A 13854-nucleotide genomic window follows, 5' to 3' on the forward strand; every position below is an offset into this window, starting at 1 on the left:
CCAGTGTGGACTACCTGCTGAATGATGCCATTCTCAATGTAGACATCTGCCTCCTGGGTGAAGTCGTCGTTGACCACCTTCCCTCCTTTGATGAGGATACGCATGGACCCCATGTTGGCAGCCATAATTCTACCAGAGACATATTTAACACTGATATTACAATGAGATATATAAGCCGGACAACATCTCCACCCCGCTGCCGAGATATCGCCTACATTCGGATGTAACTTCCTCAGCCATATTCTGTGCCGTATCGCACTTCACTGTTATCTGATTACTACAGGAGTTCCTGACTGCTTGTGTCAGCTGGAGGCTGAGCTGGTCGTGGACGACAGGGTGACGAACCGCACCCTTCCCGACCCGTGAAGACAAGGGTTTGTTTCAGGTCCTGTGAAAGACTGTGTTGTATTTGCGGAGGTGGAGGTGTAATTACCACCTGCAATCCTTGAACTGTGTGCGAGGAGTTGCTGAGTGTCACCACACTCACCTCGCTTTCTGTCTTGTTTCCTGCCAGCAGTACCAGATCCGACAGCTGGAGACGGTGGCCACCTGGGATCTCAGGACTTGGCGGCTCCAGTATCCTCCGGGTTCGGTGGCAGCGGAAATCGTGTGGGATCCGGCTCTTCTCTGGATGGACGTCTCCTATCCTCGAGCCTGCCCACACGTCCCCTTTCTACATTTGACTCTAATCCAAATTCTGCATTTGTCTGTATTTGGTTGTGCACGTTTCACAACAGTAAAGTGTTGTATTTTGGCTCATCTATTGTCCGTTCATTTGCGCCCTCTGTTGTGGGTCCGTGTCACTACACTTTCCCAACACTTCAGGCAGTAGTCCAACTGGAAGTTGGACATTTTTTTGCTCTGAACACTACATTGAAGAAACTATTTAATGTTTCTTTGTATTTTATTCCAGATATTTGTCATGCTCACAATTTTAAACCACCGTTTCTGCGGTTCAGTCGGCACAAATTTCAGCTTATTATCATAAATGATAGATATTTCTTTCTTTCTTTATTGTTTATTTGATGAGGACAATGCACATTAATGAACACTTATGAACAATAATAATGAACAATAACGACAATAAATAAATTAAATTAAACATGAGATTATGTATAATACATCTCACCTGTGTTGACAGGTTTGATTGTTTTTGAGCCATTTTTAAGCTCAATTTTAAAAGCACTCATGGTGGGACTGTCTCGTATCATTGTTGGAAGGCTGTTCCAGTTTGTACAACCCTACACAGAGATGGTGTTTTGTCCTGTGGCAGTTCGTCTGAAGGGCACCTCACAGTCCGAGTCCTGAGGTTAGGATCTCTATGTCTAATAAATTCCTCCACAGGAGGTGGGGCTAGGCCATGGAGAGTTTTGTAGACGAGACAAGCACGCTTAAACATTATAAAGTTGTTAAAACTTAAAAGATGGTATTTCTCCAGAATTTCACAGTAATGAGTGGAATATGGCTTTTTAGCAAACACTTTGATGGCTTTTTTATAAAGTTGCTCTAAAGGTTTTAGTACTGTCATACCAGCAAATGACCATATTGTACAGCAATATTCAATATGAGACAGGATCATACAATGAACGTACGATCTAGTAGCATCAGCCGAAATACAAAGCCTGATTTGTTTAAAGTTTTGAAGGTTAAATTTTACAGTGTTGACAAATTTTTTCCCGTGTTTTTTGAAGGAAAGAGTAGAGTCCAAGATAATTCCAGTGATAATGATACTGATGATACTGTTTTGTGTTCAATCATCTGCTTATAAAGCTATAAATTTAATTACTTCTTGAAAAACACAAAGTTGGGATTTTCAGCATTTCACATTTGATTTATCAGTATATACGCCGTCTTGTTTACCCATACATTACTGGACATCAAGAATTATTATATTCCATGTTAAACATAGTAAAGGAGACCTGGTGTCTGATTACCTGCTGCAGTTTTACAGTAAATTTATTTAACTCCCTGAGTTCAAATAAACACCAAATTATAGTGGTTCCCATATTAACCCAGGATGAGTGTTAAATAACCATTTTTGTAAGTGTTAACACTCTTGACGTGTATATTCCTAAAATTACTCCTAGATCACATTTGTGTGGAGCGTGAAAGGTGCAGATTTGTAGTGTACCTCGATTCGCTTTAACAACTCTCCATTTTGATATTTTCTCTGTGAAACATCTCATATTGATTTGCATGTGGCTACCAGGTGGAGATGAAAAGTGTATAACATATACTGTATACTGTATAACAAAGTGTTATTCTTTGATACGTTTCAAAAAGAATGAGCTGAAACTGGATAAAGTGCAACAATCACAAAAGAGTTTTAACAAAATTGAGACAATTTACATATTTTCTGTGTTGCAGGACAGGCGGCACCAGGTCACTTCACTCTGGTGTTAATCAGTGAAATCAGGTGGTGACTTTGAAATCAAAGAAAACCTTCTCGGACCTTTGTTGCATGTGGTTTGAGAACAAATACTACTGTATGTACATTGAAAAAGTGAAACTACGATAAACTTTACAACAAAACCAATTGTTACATCTATATGTCTTAGTTTTTCTAGAGGTATACTTACAATACTTACATAATATGGTTGAAAGCTTAAATGATAAATATACTTTGAGAGAAAATTTGGTGTAACAAATTACATGAATTTTGTACGTAACATTCAATCAAGTTTCATTTTTTTCAAATATAGGTTTAAGATATTTGTTTAAAATTTATACAATGTGTCGTTACTGAAATAATTTAAATATTTTCGGTATTTTTAATTTTTTTTTTTTTTGCACCAATTGCATGTCCAAGCCCCTTTGAGCTAATGAGAGATTTTATTTTACCTGAAATGGGGAAAACAATATGTTTTCTAATGGTCTGATCGATTGTTACCGTGTGAATTTTTGTGCCTGGTACACGATAACACAAAGATTTAACTTTTTTTTTTTTTTGATAATTACAACTGCAACTTCATAAGTTACTAATTTCTTCACCGAAACAGAAAAAAAAGTCTGATGTGATATCAGACATCTCCGCTCCAATTTTCCTGTGACAGTAATGAAAATGTATGTCTAACTAATTACAATATGTGATGTATTAGATATAAAACCAGCATGGATACACAGTATGAGATCAGGTCATGGGGTTCTTCTCTTATCTGTAGATTCAACATAGATGGTTGTCCACGTTGTGTTTGATGGCACAAGACAACAGCTTCCCAATCACACAGAATCAACTCAAAGAGTTGGAGGAGCATAAAGAGAAGAGGAGGAGGAGGACAGCGAGCGGGACAGAGGAGAGAAGAGCAAGGAGACTAAGGAACAGAGAGATAAAGCATGAAGTTATGCTGAAACTAGATGGGACTAAAATGGATCCAATGAGGTGGAGAACAGAACACAGTCAGTTTTGGATTTTTCTCTTGGATAGTACGTTGAACACAGAGGCCTCAGTTAAGACAAAAAAGAAAGAAAGAAAAAAAATCCTGACAGCACCTGTCATCAGTGTATGGTTTCTCAATTCAATTCAATTTATTTATATCAGTCACCCCACAGTGCTTCACAAGGGTAAGGTCTAACCTTACCAACACCACTGAGCAAACACCAAGGCAACACTGATTGGGCATTTTTTGAAGAAAAACTTCAAGCACTACTTCTGAATAGAATAAAATATAATAATCATACCAATAAGGTCAGACCAAAGTCCACTTACACTCAGAAAACAATTTTAGATGAGAGGCGATTGGAATGCAAGATGAAAGAGAGAGGATTTCATAAAAAGGGATGGATCACTAGCAAAGGCAAAAGAAAGAAGAAGCATAAAGGTCTTAATTAATGTAGAGATTAAAGACAGAAGGACTGTGGAAAAGACGACTGGTGGGGGTGCAATGAAGGCAGTGCCTTAAAGGCCTGGGAACAAGAATAAAAGACCGGTTTCCCAGGAGATGGAAACTGGAGCACTTTCAGTGGAACAAGACCCTAAACACAAACGTGCACATGCATGCACATGCACGCACAGATGTGAGCTACAGTGAACCATACCAAAACACCGCAGCTGACCACATGAAATTAAACTGTAAGAGAGTCCAAACAAATATAAAAAATAGGGGAAAAAACAGTTTTCCTGTCTTTAACCAATTAATTTCAAATAATCAACCCACCTACAAGGTGAAGATCCCCTACCCAAACCCTAACCAAACCACTATACTTAATCACATTGGCATTGAAACATTATGAAAATCAACGTGTAAAAAGTCCATGGAGGGTGTCCCCTATGGAGATTTAGCCATAATCCCTCTCCATAGGCCAATGACTGGAAAGAGACTCACTTGATGACTCGTGCTGATAATATCCTAACTGTTAGTGACTTTGATATCCATGTCCCCAAACTACTGAATCCCCACAGCAAAGATTTTTTAATGTTTTGGAAATGTTTGGGTTTGGCCAATTAGTCCAGGGTTCAACTCACTGTAGGGATAATACCTTGGATTTGGTCCTGGTATTGCCATTAATGTGGCCTCTTTTACAATAGCAGTTGTGGATCAGTCACTCATCAAGTTTGAAGTATCATTATCCTGCCCAATGAGACTGGATGCCTTTATGTCATCAACGTGTCACATCAGTTCCTCCACCGTAACTGAATTTAGAGTTAGACTGTGTGAGATTCTGGAATCTCTTTCTGAGTACTGTCACTCAGTGAACAGTCTTACAAACAGCCTGAACACACTGCACACTAAGCTACTGGATTCAAATGTTCCACTTTAATCCCATCGCCACCAAGTTGCAAAGGCCAACCAACCATAAGTTGCAATTTGGTGCATAAATTAGCTCTTAAGTGTTTTTCATCTTGCTGGAAATGACAACATATTGTACTATAAACATGCCTTATTGACTGCAAAGAGGGTTTATTCTTCGACCTAATTATCAAAAACAAGCATAATGAAAAATTTCTGTTTGACACTGCGGCAAAACGTATTCAAGACAATGTCCACAAGCTGTTTTTTAGGGCTACATTGATGAGAAAATAGAGGCACAAAAATTTCTTTGCAAACTTCAGTCAGGCTGAATGATGCCACAAAAATAAAGTAGGCTGATAGAAAACTGACAAAAAATTCTGACACCATCTCATTTGGCAAGCTGTCATGAATTGTGAACAATAGCAAAAATACTGTGCGTCTCTGATCTGTTACCAACTAAATTGTTTAAGGACGCATGGTCTTCACTAGGAACCAATATACTAAGATTAGTAATATGTCATTTACTGTTGTGTGGGCCGCCAGAAGAGGAGGTACTGCTGGCCCACCACCAGAGGGCGCAGCCGCCTCACAGGAGCAGCCAGGGTGACAGCTGTCACGCATCACCTGCAACAGCTGTTACCAATCATCTGATCGGCAGGAGTATATCAGCAGGACTACGTCTCCACCTCTTTGCCGAGATATCGTTTCTACCGAGAAGGTAATAATCTCAGCTGACTGCTTGACAGTAACTTTTGTGATTTTTGTGAGTGATTGCAGAACTTTCCAACGAGAGGTGGAGGCAGCTTACCTGCCGTTCGGATTCCTGGGTGCGAACGCGCCCTCCTTTAATTGTTCTTTATTCCTCGCCAGCAGTACCAGGTCCGACACGCGGAGGCAGTGGCCACCTGGGAATTCGGGACTTGGCGGCTCCAGTATTCCCGGGGTCTGGTGGCGGAGGAAACCGTGTGGTTCCGGTTCTACTTTGGAGAGGCGTCTCCTATCTTCGAGCCTGCCCACACGACACCTGTGTGAATTTGACTTTGTCCATTATTGTAATCTGTTGTACTTGTTGTGCATATTCACAACAGTAAAGTGTGTTATTTGACCTACTCCATTGTCCGTTCATTTGCACCCCCTGTTGTGGGTCCGTGTACTTACACTTTCACAACAGGATATCTCGGCCAACGTCATGGACCCCGTGGGGCGTCAACCGGCTGTTGAACGGCCAATGGAAGAACAGGGCGCACTGGCGTCCGCAGGAGGAATGATCGGTGAGTTGCAGCGGATCCTCACCGCTTTCACGGCTCGGTTGGATTTAATGACCGAGCAGAACGTCCTCCTTAACCGCAGGGTGGAGGCTCTCGCCGCGCAGGTGGAAGCGCGCCCTCAGGGCGCTGCTGCGGCTCTCCCTCCTGTCGACCCTGTGCGTAACAGTGACGTTCCACAGGTCGTTCAACGACCCCTCCCACCTTCCCCTGAAGCATACATAAGCCCTCCAGAGCCGTACGGGGGTTGTGTGGAGACATGCGCGGACTTTCTTATGCAGTGTTCGCTCGTCTTCGCACAACGTCCCGTCATGTACGCGACTGATGCTAGTAAGATAGCTTATGTAATTAATCTGCTTCGCGGCAAGGCACGCGCTTGGGCTACAGCGCTTTGGGAGCAAAATTCACGGCTCCTTCTGACATATGATGGGTTTGTGAGGGAGTTCAGAACAGTGTTCGATCATCCAAATAGAGGAGAGACCGCTTCAGCCGTGCTGTTGTCAATGAGACAGGGGCGCCGGAGCGCAGCTGTTTATGCAGTCGACTTCCGCATCGCGGCTGCGAGGTCCGGCTGGAATAACACTTCCCTCCGCACCGCCTTCGTAAACGGACTGTCGTTGGTCCTGAAGGAGCTCCTGGTGGCCAAGGACGAACCACGGGATTTAGAAGGGCTTATTGATCTCGTTATACGATTAGACAATCGGTTAGAGGAACGCCGTCGGGAGCGAGGCGAAGGACGTGACCGGATACGCGCCGCCCCTCTCCCTTCCGGGTTCGAAAAGGGGCCGCCCTCCCCACGCTCCACAGCCGCAGCGCTTTGTGGGGCAACAGCTCCCCCTGTTGACGTTGTTAGGGAAATGCACAGGGCCAAAATGGGGAGGCTGATCCGTGGAGAGTGTTTTCTCTGCAGCTCAACAGAGCACACACAGAGAGACTGCCCCAAACGGCCAAAACGTCAACACTCGCCCTTAGAGACTGGGCTAAGGGGGGGTCAAGACATTCAAGTGAGACACACACAAATTGCCACACGACTCCCAGTCACAATCCTGAGCGGGGATTTAACCCTTCAAGCCCGAGCACTGGTGGACACGGGGTCAGAAGGGAATCTGCTAGACAGCAGATGGGCAAAGGAGGTAGGGCTCCCTCTGGTGGCGCTTCCTACGCCATTGCAGGTGCGGGCACTAGATGGCACCCTCCTCCCTTTACTCACACACAAGACACCACCAGTAACTCTGGTGGTGTCTGGAAACCACCGGGAGTAGATTGAGTTTTTTGTAACTCCTTCTACCTCCTGCGTGATTTTGGGCATCCCATGGATGTTAAAGCACAATCCCCGGATCGATTGGCCGTCTGGGGTGGTGGTTCAGTGGAGCGAAACCTGCCATCGGGTGTGTTTAGGATCCTCGGTTCCTCCCGGTTCCCAGGCTAAGGGGGAGGTCAAAGTCCCTCCCAATTTGACGGCAGTGCCGGTTGAGTACCACGATCTTGCTGACGTCTTCAGCAAGGATCTGGCACTCACCCTTCCCCCGCACCGTCCGTACGATTGTGCCATTGATTTGGTTCCAGACGCTGAGTTCCCGTCCAGCAGGCTGTACAACCTCTCACGACCTGAGCGCGAATCAATGGAGACCTACATCCGGGACTCATTAGCTGCCGGGCTGATCCGGAACTCCACCTCCCTGATGGGGGCAGGTTTCTTTTTTGTGGGCAAGAAAGATGGCGGACTTCGTCCATGTATTGATTACAGGGGGCTGAATGAGATTACGGTTCGCAACCGATACCCGTTGCCATTATTAGATTCCATGTTCACCCCCCTGCATGGAGCCAAAATCTTTACTAAGCTGGATCTTAGAAATGCGTATCACCTGGTTCGGATCCGGAAGGGAGACGAATGGAAGACGGCATTTAACACCCCGTTAGGTCACTTTGAGTACCTGGTCATGCCATTCGGCCTCACAAACGCCCCTGCGACGTTCCAAGCATTGGTTAATGATGTCTTGCGGGATTTCCTGCACCGATTCGTCTTCGTATATCTATACGATATCCTCATCTTTTCTCCGGATCCTGAGACTCATGTCCGGCATGTACGTCAGGTCCTGCAGCGGTTGTTGGAGAACCGGCTGTTTGTGAAGGGCGAGAAGTGCGAGTTTCACCGCACTTCTTTGTCCTTCCTGGGGTTCATCATCTCCCCCAACTCCGTCGCTCCTGATCCGGCCAAGGTTGCGGCGGTGAGAGACTGGCCCCAACCCACTAGCCGTAGGAAGCTGCAACAGTTCCTCGGCTTTGCAAATTTTTACAGGACGTTCATTAAGGGGTATAGTCAGGTAGTTAGCCCCCTGACAGCCCTGACCTCACCAAAAGTCCCCTTCACCTGGTCGGATCGTTGCGATGCCGCGTTCAAGGAGTTGAAACGGCGCTTCTCGTCTGCACCCGTTCTGGTGCAGCCCGATCCTAGTCGCCAGTTAGTGGTTGAAGTGGACGCCTCGGACTCAGGGATAGGAGCTGTGCTTTCCCAGAGCGGGAGGACCGATAAGGTCCTTCACCCGTGTGCCTATTTTTCCCGCAGGTTGACCCCGGCCGAACGGAACTATGACGTCGGCAATCGAGAACTCCTTGCGGTGAAAGAGGCTCTTGAAGAGTGGAGACATCTGTTGGAGGGAACGTCCGTGCCATTCACGGTTTTCACTGACCACCGGAACCTGGAGTATATCAGGACCGCCAAGCGGCTGAACCCCAGGCAAGCCCGCTGGTCACTGTTCTTCGGCCGTTTTGACTTCCGGATCACCTACCGTCCCGGGACCAAGAACCAGAAATCGGATGCCTTGTCCCGGGTACATGAAGATGAAGTCAAAACGGAGTTGTCGGATCCACCGGAACCCATCATCCCGGAGTCCACTATCGTGGCCACCCTCACCTGGGACGTAGAGAGAACCGTCCGGGAGGCCCTGGCACGAAGCCCGGACCCCGGGACTGGGCTGAAGAACAAACTCTACGTCCCACCAGAAGCTAGGGCTGCAGTCCTGGACTTCTGTCATGGCTCTAAGCTCTCCTGTCATCCAGGGGTGCGAAGAACCGTGGCAGTTGTCCGGCAGCGCTTCTGGTGGGCGTCCCTAGAGGCCGACGTCTGGGATTATATCCAGGCCTGCACCACCTGCGCCAGGGGCAAGGCTGACCATCGCAGGGCTTCGGGACTGCTCCAGCCGCTGCCCGTGCCCCATCGCCCCTGGTCCCACATCGGCCTGGATTTTGTCACGGGCCTCCCGCCGTCCCAGGGCAACACCACCATCCTCACGATAGTGGACCGATTCTCCAAGGCGGCCCACTTCGTGGCCCTCCCGAAGCTCCCGACGGCCCAGGAGACAGCGGACCTCCTGGTCCACCACGTCGTCTGGCTGCATGGGATACCATCGGACATCGTTTCGGATCGTGGTCCCCAGTTCTCCTCGCAAGTCTGGAGGAGCTTCTGCCGGGAACTGAGGGCCACGGTGAGTCTCTCATCCGGGTATCATCCCCAGACCAACGGAGCAGAACGGGCCAATCAGGAGGTGGAGCAGGCCCTGCGTTGCGTGACAGCCGCGCACCCGGCGGCCTGGAGTACCCATCTGGCCTGGATCGAGTACGCCCATAACAGCCAGGTGTCGGCAGCCACCGGCCTCTCCCCTTTCGAGGTGTGTCTGGGGTACCAACCTCCTTTGTTTCCGGTGGTTGAGGGAGAGGTCGGTGTGCCCTCGGTCCAGGCCCACCTACGGAAGTGCCGTCGGGTGTGGCGTGCCGCCCGTTGTGCCTTGCTGAAGGCCCGGATGAGGACGAAGGCCCATGCAGACCGTCGGCGGACCCCGGCCCCTACGTACCGGCCAGGGCAGGCAGTGTGGTTGTCTACAAAGGACATACCCCTTCAAGTGGACTCCCCCAAACTGCAGGACCGGTACATCGGTCCGTTCAAGATCATCAAGGTACTCAGTCCAGCCGCAGTGAGGCTTCAGCTTCCGGCCTCACTGCGGATCCATCCCGTTTTCCACGTGTCCCGGATTAAGCCCCATCACACCTCACCCCTCTGTACTCCCGGTCCGGCACCACCTCCTGTCCGGATCATCGATGGCGAGCCGGCTTGGACTGTGCGCCGGCTCTTGGATGTCCGTAGGATGGGCCGGGGCTTCCAGTATTTGGTGGACTGGGAGGGGTACGGACCTGAAGAACGCTCCTGGGTGAAGAGGAGCTTCATCCTGGACCCGGTCCTCCTGGCCGATTTCTACCGCCGCCACCCGGACAAACCTGGTCGGGCGCCAGGAGGCGCCCGTTGAGGGGGGGGTCCTGTTGTGTGGGCCGCCAGAAGAGGAGGTACTGCTGGCCCACCACCAGAGGGCGCAGCCACCTCACAGGAGCAGCCAGGGTGACAGCTGTCACGCATCACCTGCAACAGCCGTTACCAATCATCTGATCGGCAGGAGTATATCAGCAGGACGACGTCTCCACCTCTTTGCCGAGATATAGTTTCTACCGAGAAGGTAATAATCTCAGCTGACTGCTTGACAGTAACTTTTGTGATTTTTGTGAGTGATTGCAGAACTTTCCAACGAGAGGTGGAGGCAGCTTACCTGCCGTTCGGATTCCTGGGTGCGAACGCGCCCTCCTTTAATTGTTCTTTATTCCTCGCCAGCAGTACCAGGTCCGACACGCGGAGGCAGTGGCCACCTGGGAATTCGGGACTTGGCGGCTCCAGTATTCCCGGGGTCTGGTGGCGGAGGAAACCGTGTGGTTCCGGTTCTACTTTGGAGAGGCGTCTCCTATCTTCGAGCCTGCCCACACGACACCTGTGTGAATTTGACTTTGTCCATTATTGTAATCTGTTGTACTTGTTGTGCATATTCACAACAGTAAAGTGTGTTATTTGACCTACTCCATTGTCCGTTCATTTGCGCCCCCTGTTGTGGGTCCGTGTACTTACACTTTCACAACAATTTACAGCCAGTTCTGTTCCTGCATGCTTTAAATCTTAAGGGATTAAACCCATCCTTAAAAAACTCCCCCCCAAAAAGTACTGCTACAGCAGCTTTTTCGTATCTCGCTGACAGCAGTCTTTTGAGCCACTGTAATTGGTACTGAGAAATTATCACTCCACGGAGACAACACTTACTAAAGTGGTGAATGATCTTCTCCTGCTGTAGATGGACTCAGAATGGTGCTGCTATTGCTTCAATATACTTCATAATTTGATAATGATGACACGCTTGAAAATGATTTTGGTATGATTAGTTGGGTGCTCTCATGGTTGACATTATATTTATCTGACAAATGTCAATGTGTCTTGTGAAACAATATTACTTCAAAACTCACTCTGGTAAAATATGGAATAGTGCAGGGTTCTGTATTAGGCCCTTTGTCATTCTCTCATTACATAGCACCTCTTTGACAGACACTGTAATAATATGGAATTACTTTCACTGTTATGGTGATGACACTCAGCTTTACTTTGCAATTAATAAAAATAACATCTCACAAAATAACATTTTAGAGGATTGTGGAAAAACTTGATGTTTTGTAATTTTTTACTTTTAAATTTTGGCAAGAACAAGATGAGCACTAACTAGTACAGTGAGACACAGAGGCCAATTTGATCAGCTAATGCTAACAACAGCTTCAGGTGTCATTCATCATAGTAACAAAGCAAAAACTCTCTGGGCAATCTTCTTTAATCCCACATTGTCCTTTGACTTGCATAGGGATGGGTGTTGATAAGATTTTATCGATATCGATACCATTATCGATTCCGCTTATCGATCCGATTCCTTATCGATTCCCTTATGGGTACCTCCTGTGAATTTTCTGTGTACTACAAGTAGGCTTTACAGGTTTTCTATGTCGACAACATTTTATTGAGTCTTAAAGTAAATAAATATGAAATTGGTCGCTGGATCCTTGATCTCTGGACATAAATAGAAATAAACAAAATCTGTAGTTTTGTCAAAAGCATTTCCTTTCCTACATTAATGGCATGAATGTCTCTCCATACATCTGAACTGAGCTCAGCTGGCTGCTGGAATCTGCAGGTCTGCAGCCACACAGTGTTGGGCTGCTGCACAGCGCAGGACGTCTCATTTTGGGAGGAAAAAAACATTTTGATCAATTGCAGCTTATTGTTTGTATTACAACGTTTGGAAAAAGGTGTCATTTAATTTAAATGGCGATTTGCTTTGAAGTTAGAAATTCCGAGCGGACTCGACTCAGCAGAGAGCAGTGCAGCGTTTGGAGCAACGGAACGGAGGACAATTCTTGTTTATTTCTTGCAACAAGACAGGAGTCCCAGTTAGTCACTTTAATCCACACAAAAGTGACTCACATATGTTGACATATGTTAATGGCTTTGAGAGGGGATAAGAAGCAGACTTGCCGCTTCTGAAGAGGAGCGAAATAATGAACCAACGAAGCAGCAGATCGAAGCACTGCTTCATTGGTTCAATGTTCAAAGCAAAGCCACGCTGCAGAAACAGTTGATTACAGACCCGCTGCAGGGTCTGTAATCAATGTAGAGAAATGATCATTTTCCCGATAAACGCCCTCAAAACAACAGCCGCTCTGAAGGACTGATAAGGGAATCGTTAAGCACAAAGGGTATTGATGTCAGTAGATCGAATCATTTCTTAATGATACCCATAAAGAACCGGTTCCAAAAACCCAACCCTAGACTTGCACATTACAGAAATTACAAAAAGGTTTGCTTTCATCTCCTTAATATTGCAATTCTGTCCATGGCAGATGCACATGGACTGATTCATGCCTTTGTTTCATCTAGAATTAATTTTTGCAGCATCTTATTTTCTGGCTTGCCACAAACAAACATCACAGTTCTTCAAATTATTCAAAATGTTGTGGCTAGAGATCCAGCCAGGAGAAGAATTTTTCAGCATTTTACCCCAGTTAGGCCTTTTTTTCATTGGCTTCCTGCTAATGAGACACGAGATTTTAAGTTTTCATCATTAACAGACACAATCCATCATAGACTATAGTCCCTCCCTCTCTGGCTAATCTAATTAAATCATATGTACTGGCACATATTGTTTTTTTCCCTCAACAGGTCACAGAGCTTTTTCTTATGGTGCACCCTTTCTGTGGAGTAGTCTGCCCACTAAGATTAAACAGTCATTCTGTACACTGTTTAACAACAAAACAAACAAAAGCAAATGCAGCTGTTATTACGAGGGAAAAACAACATGCTGCTGTGGTTGCTAGAATAATTCTGCAAAGCAATAAAGAAAATTACAGTAAATGCAGTGCATCCAGGAAGTATTCACAGCACTTCACTTTTTCCACATTTTGTCATGTTACAGCCTCATTCCAACATGGATGAAATGATTTCCCCCCCTCACAATTCTATACATAATACCCCGTAATGACAATGTGAAAAAACTTTTTTGCAAATTTCAGTTTTGTTTTGTTTTTTTCAAATTTCAGATTTTTGCAAATTTCTGAAAAAAAAAAACTTAGAAGAAACACGTACATAAGTATTCACATCCTTTGCCATGAAGCTCAAAAATGAGCTTAGGTGCATCCTCTTTCCACTGATCATCCTTGAGATGTCTCTACAGCTTAACTGGCATGCCTTTACCTCATTCTCCATTTTATTTACGTATCACAAAATGGCGTGAGATTGGGTCGGTATGAGCACATTATTTGCCATCACTGACAATGCACAAGAAAAGAAGAAACCCAAGAAAAAATTACTATTGTATGCACTTTGACGTATGTGTACATTTTTTTTTTTTTTGGCTTTTAAGATGGATCGTCCTTTCACTATTTCCATGCGTAAGATTAAAATCTTTGTCACTCCATATATTGCTAAATTCAGTTATCCCAGATCCTTT

At 46.0% G+C, this 13854-nt stretch overlaps 1 protein-coding gene across 1 annotated transcript in view; it reads right to left on the minus strand.

The window, feature by feature from the left end:
- LOC117502672 (dihydropyrimidinase-related protein 5-like) overlaps positions 1-13854 on the minus strand; it is a 57992-nt gene that overhangs the window by 25151 nt on the left and 18987 nt on the right. Inside the window, exon 2 of the mRNA XM_034161747.1 lies at positions 15-131. Within this exon, the coding sequence (XP_034017638.1) occupies positions 15-125 (111 nt within the window). The 5' untranslated portion in view covers positions 126-131. The remainder of the gene's footprint in view (positions 1-14; positions 132-13854) is intronic.

The sequence above is a fragment of the Thalassophryne amazonica genome, chromosome 21 (assembly GCF_902500255.1).
Source record: "Thalassophryne amazonica chromosome 21, fThaAma1.1, whole genome shotgun sequence".
Lineage (NCBI taxonomy): Eukaryota > Metazoa > Chordata > Actinopteri > Batrachoidiformes > Batrachoididae > Thalassophryne > Thalassophryne amazonica.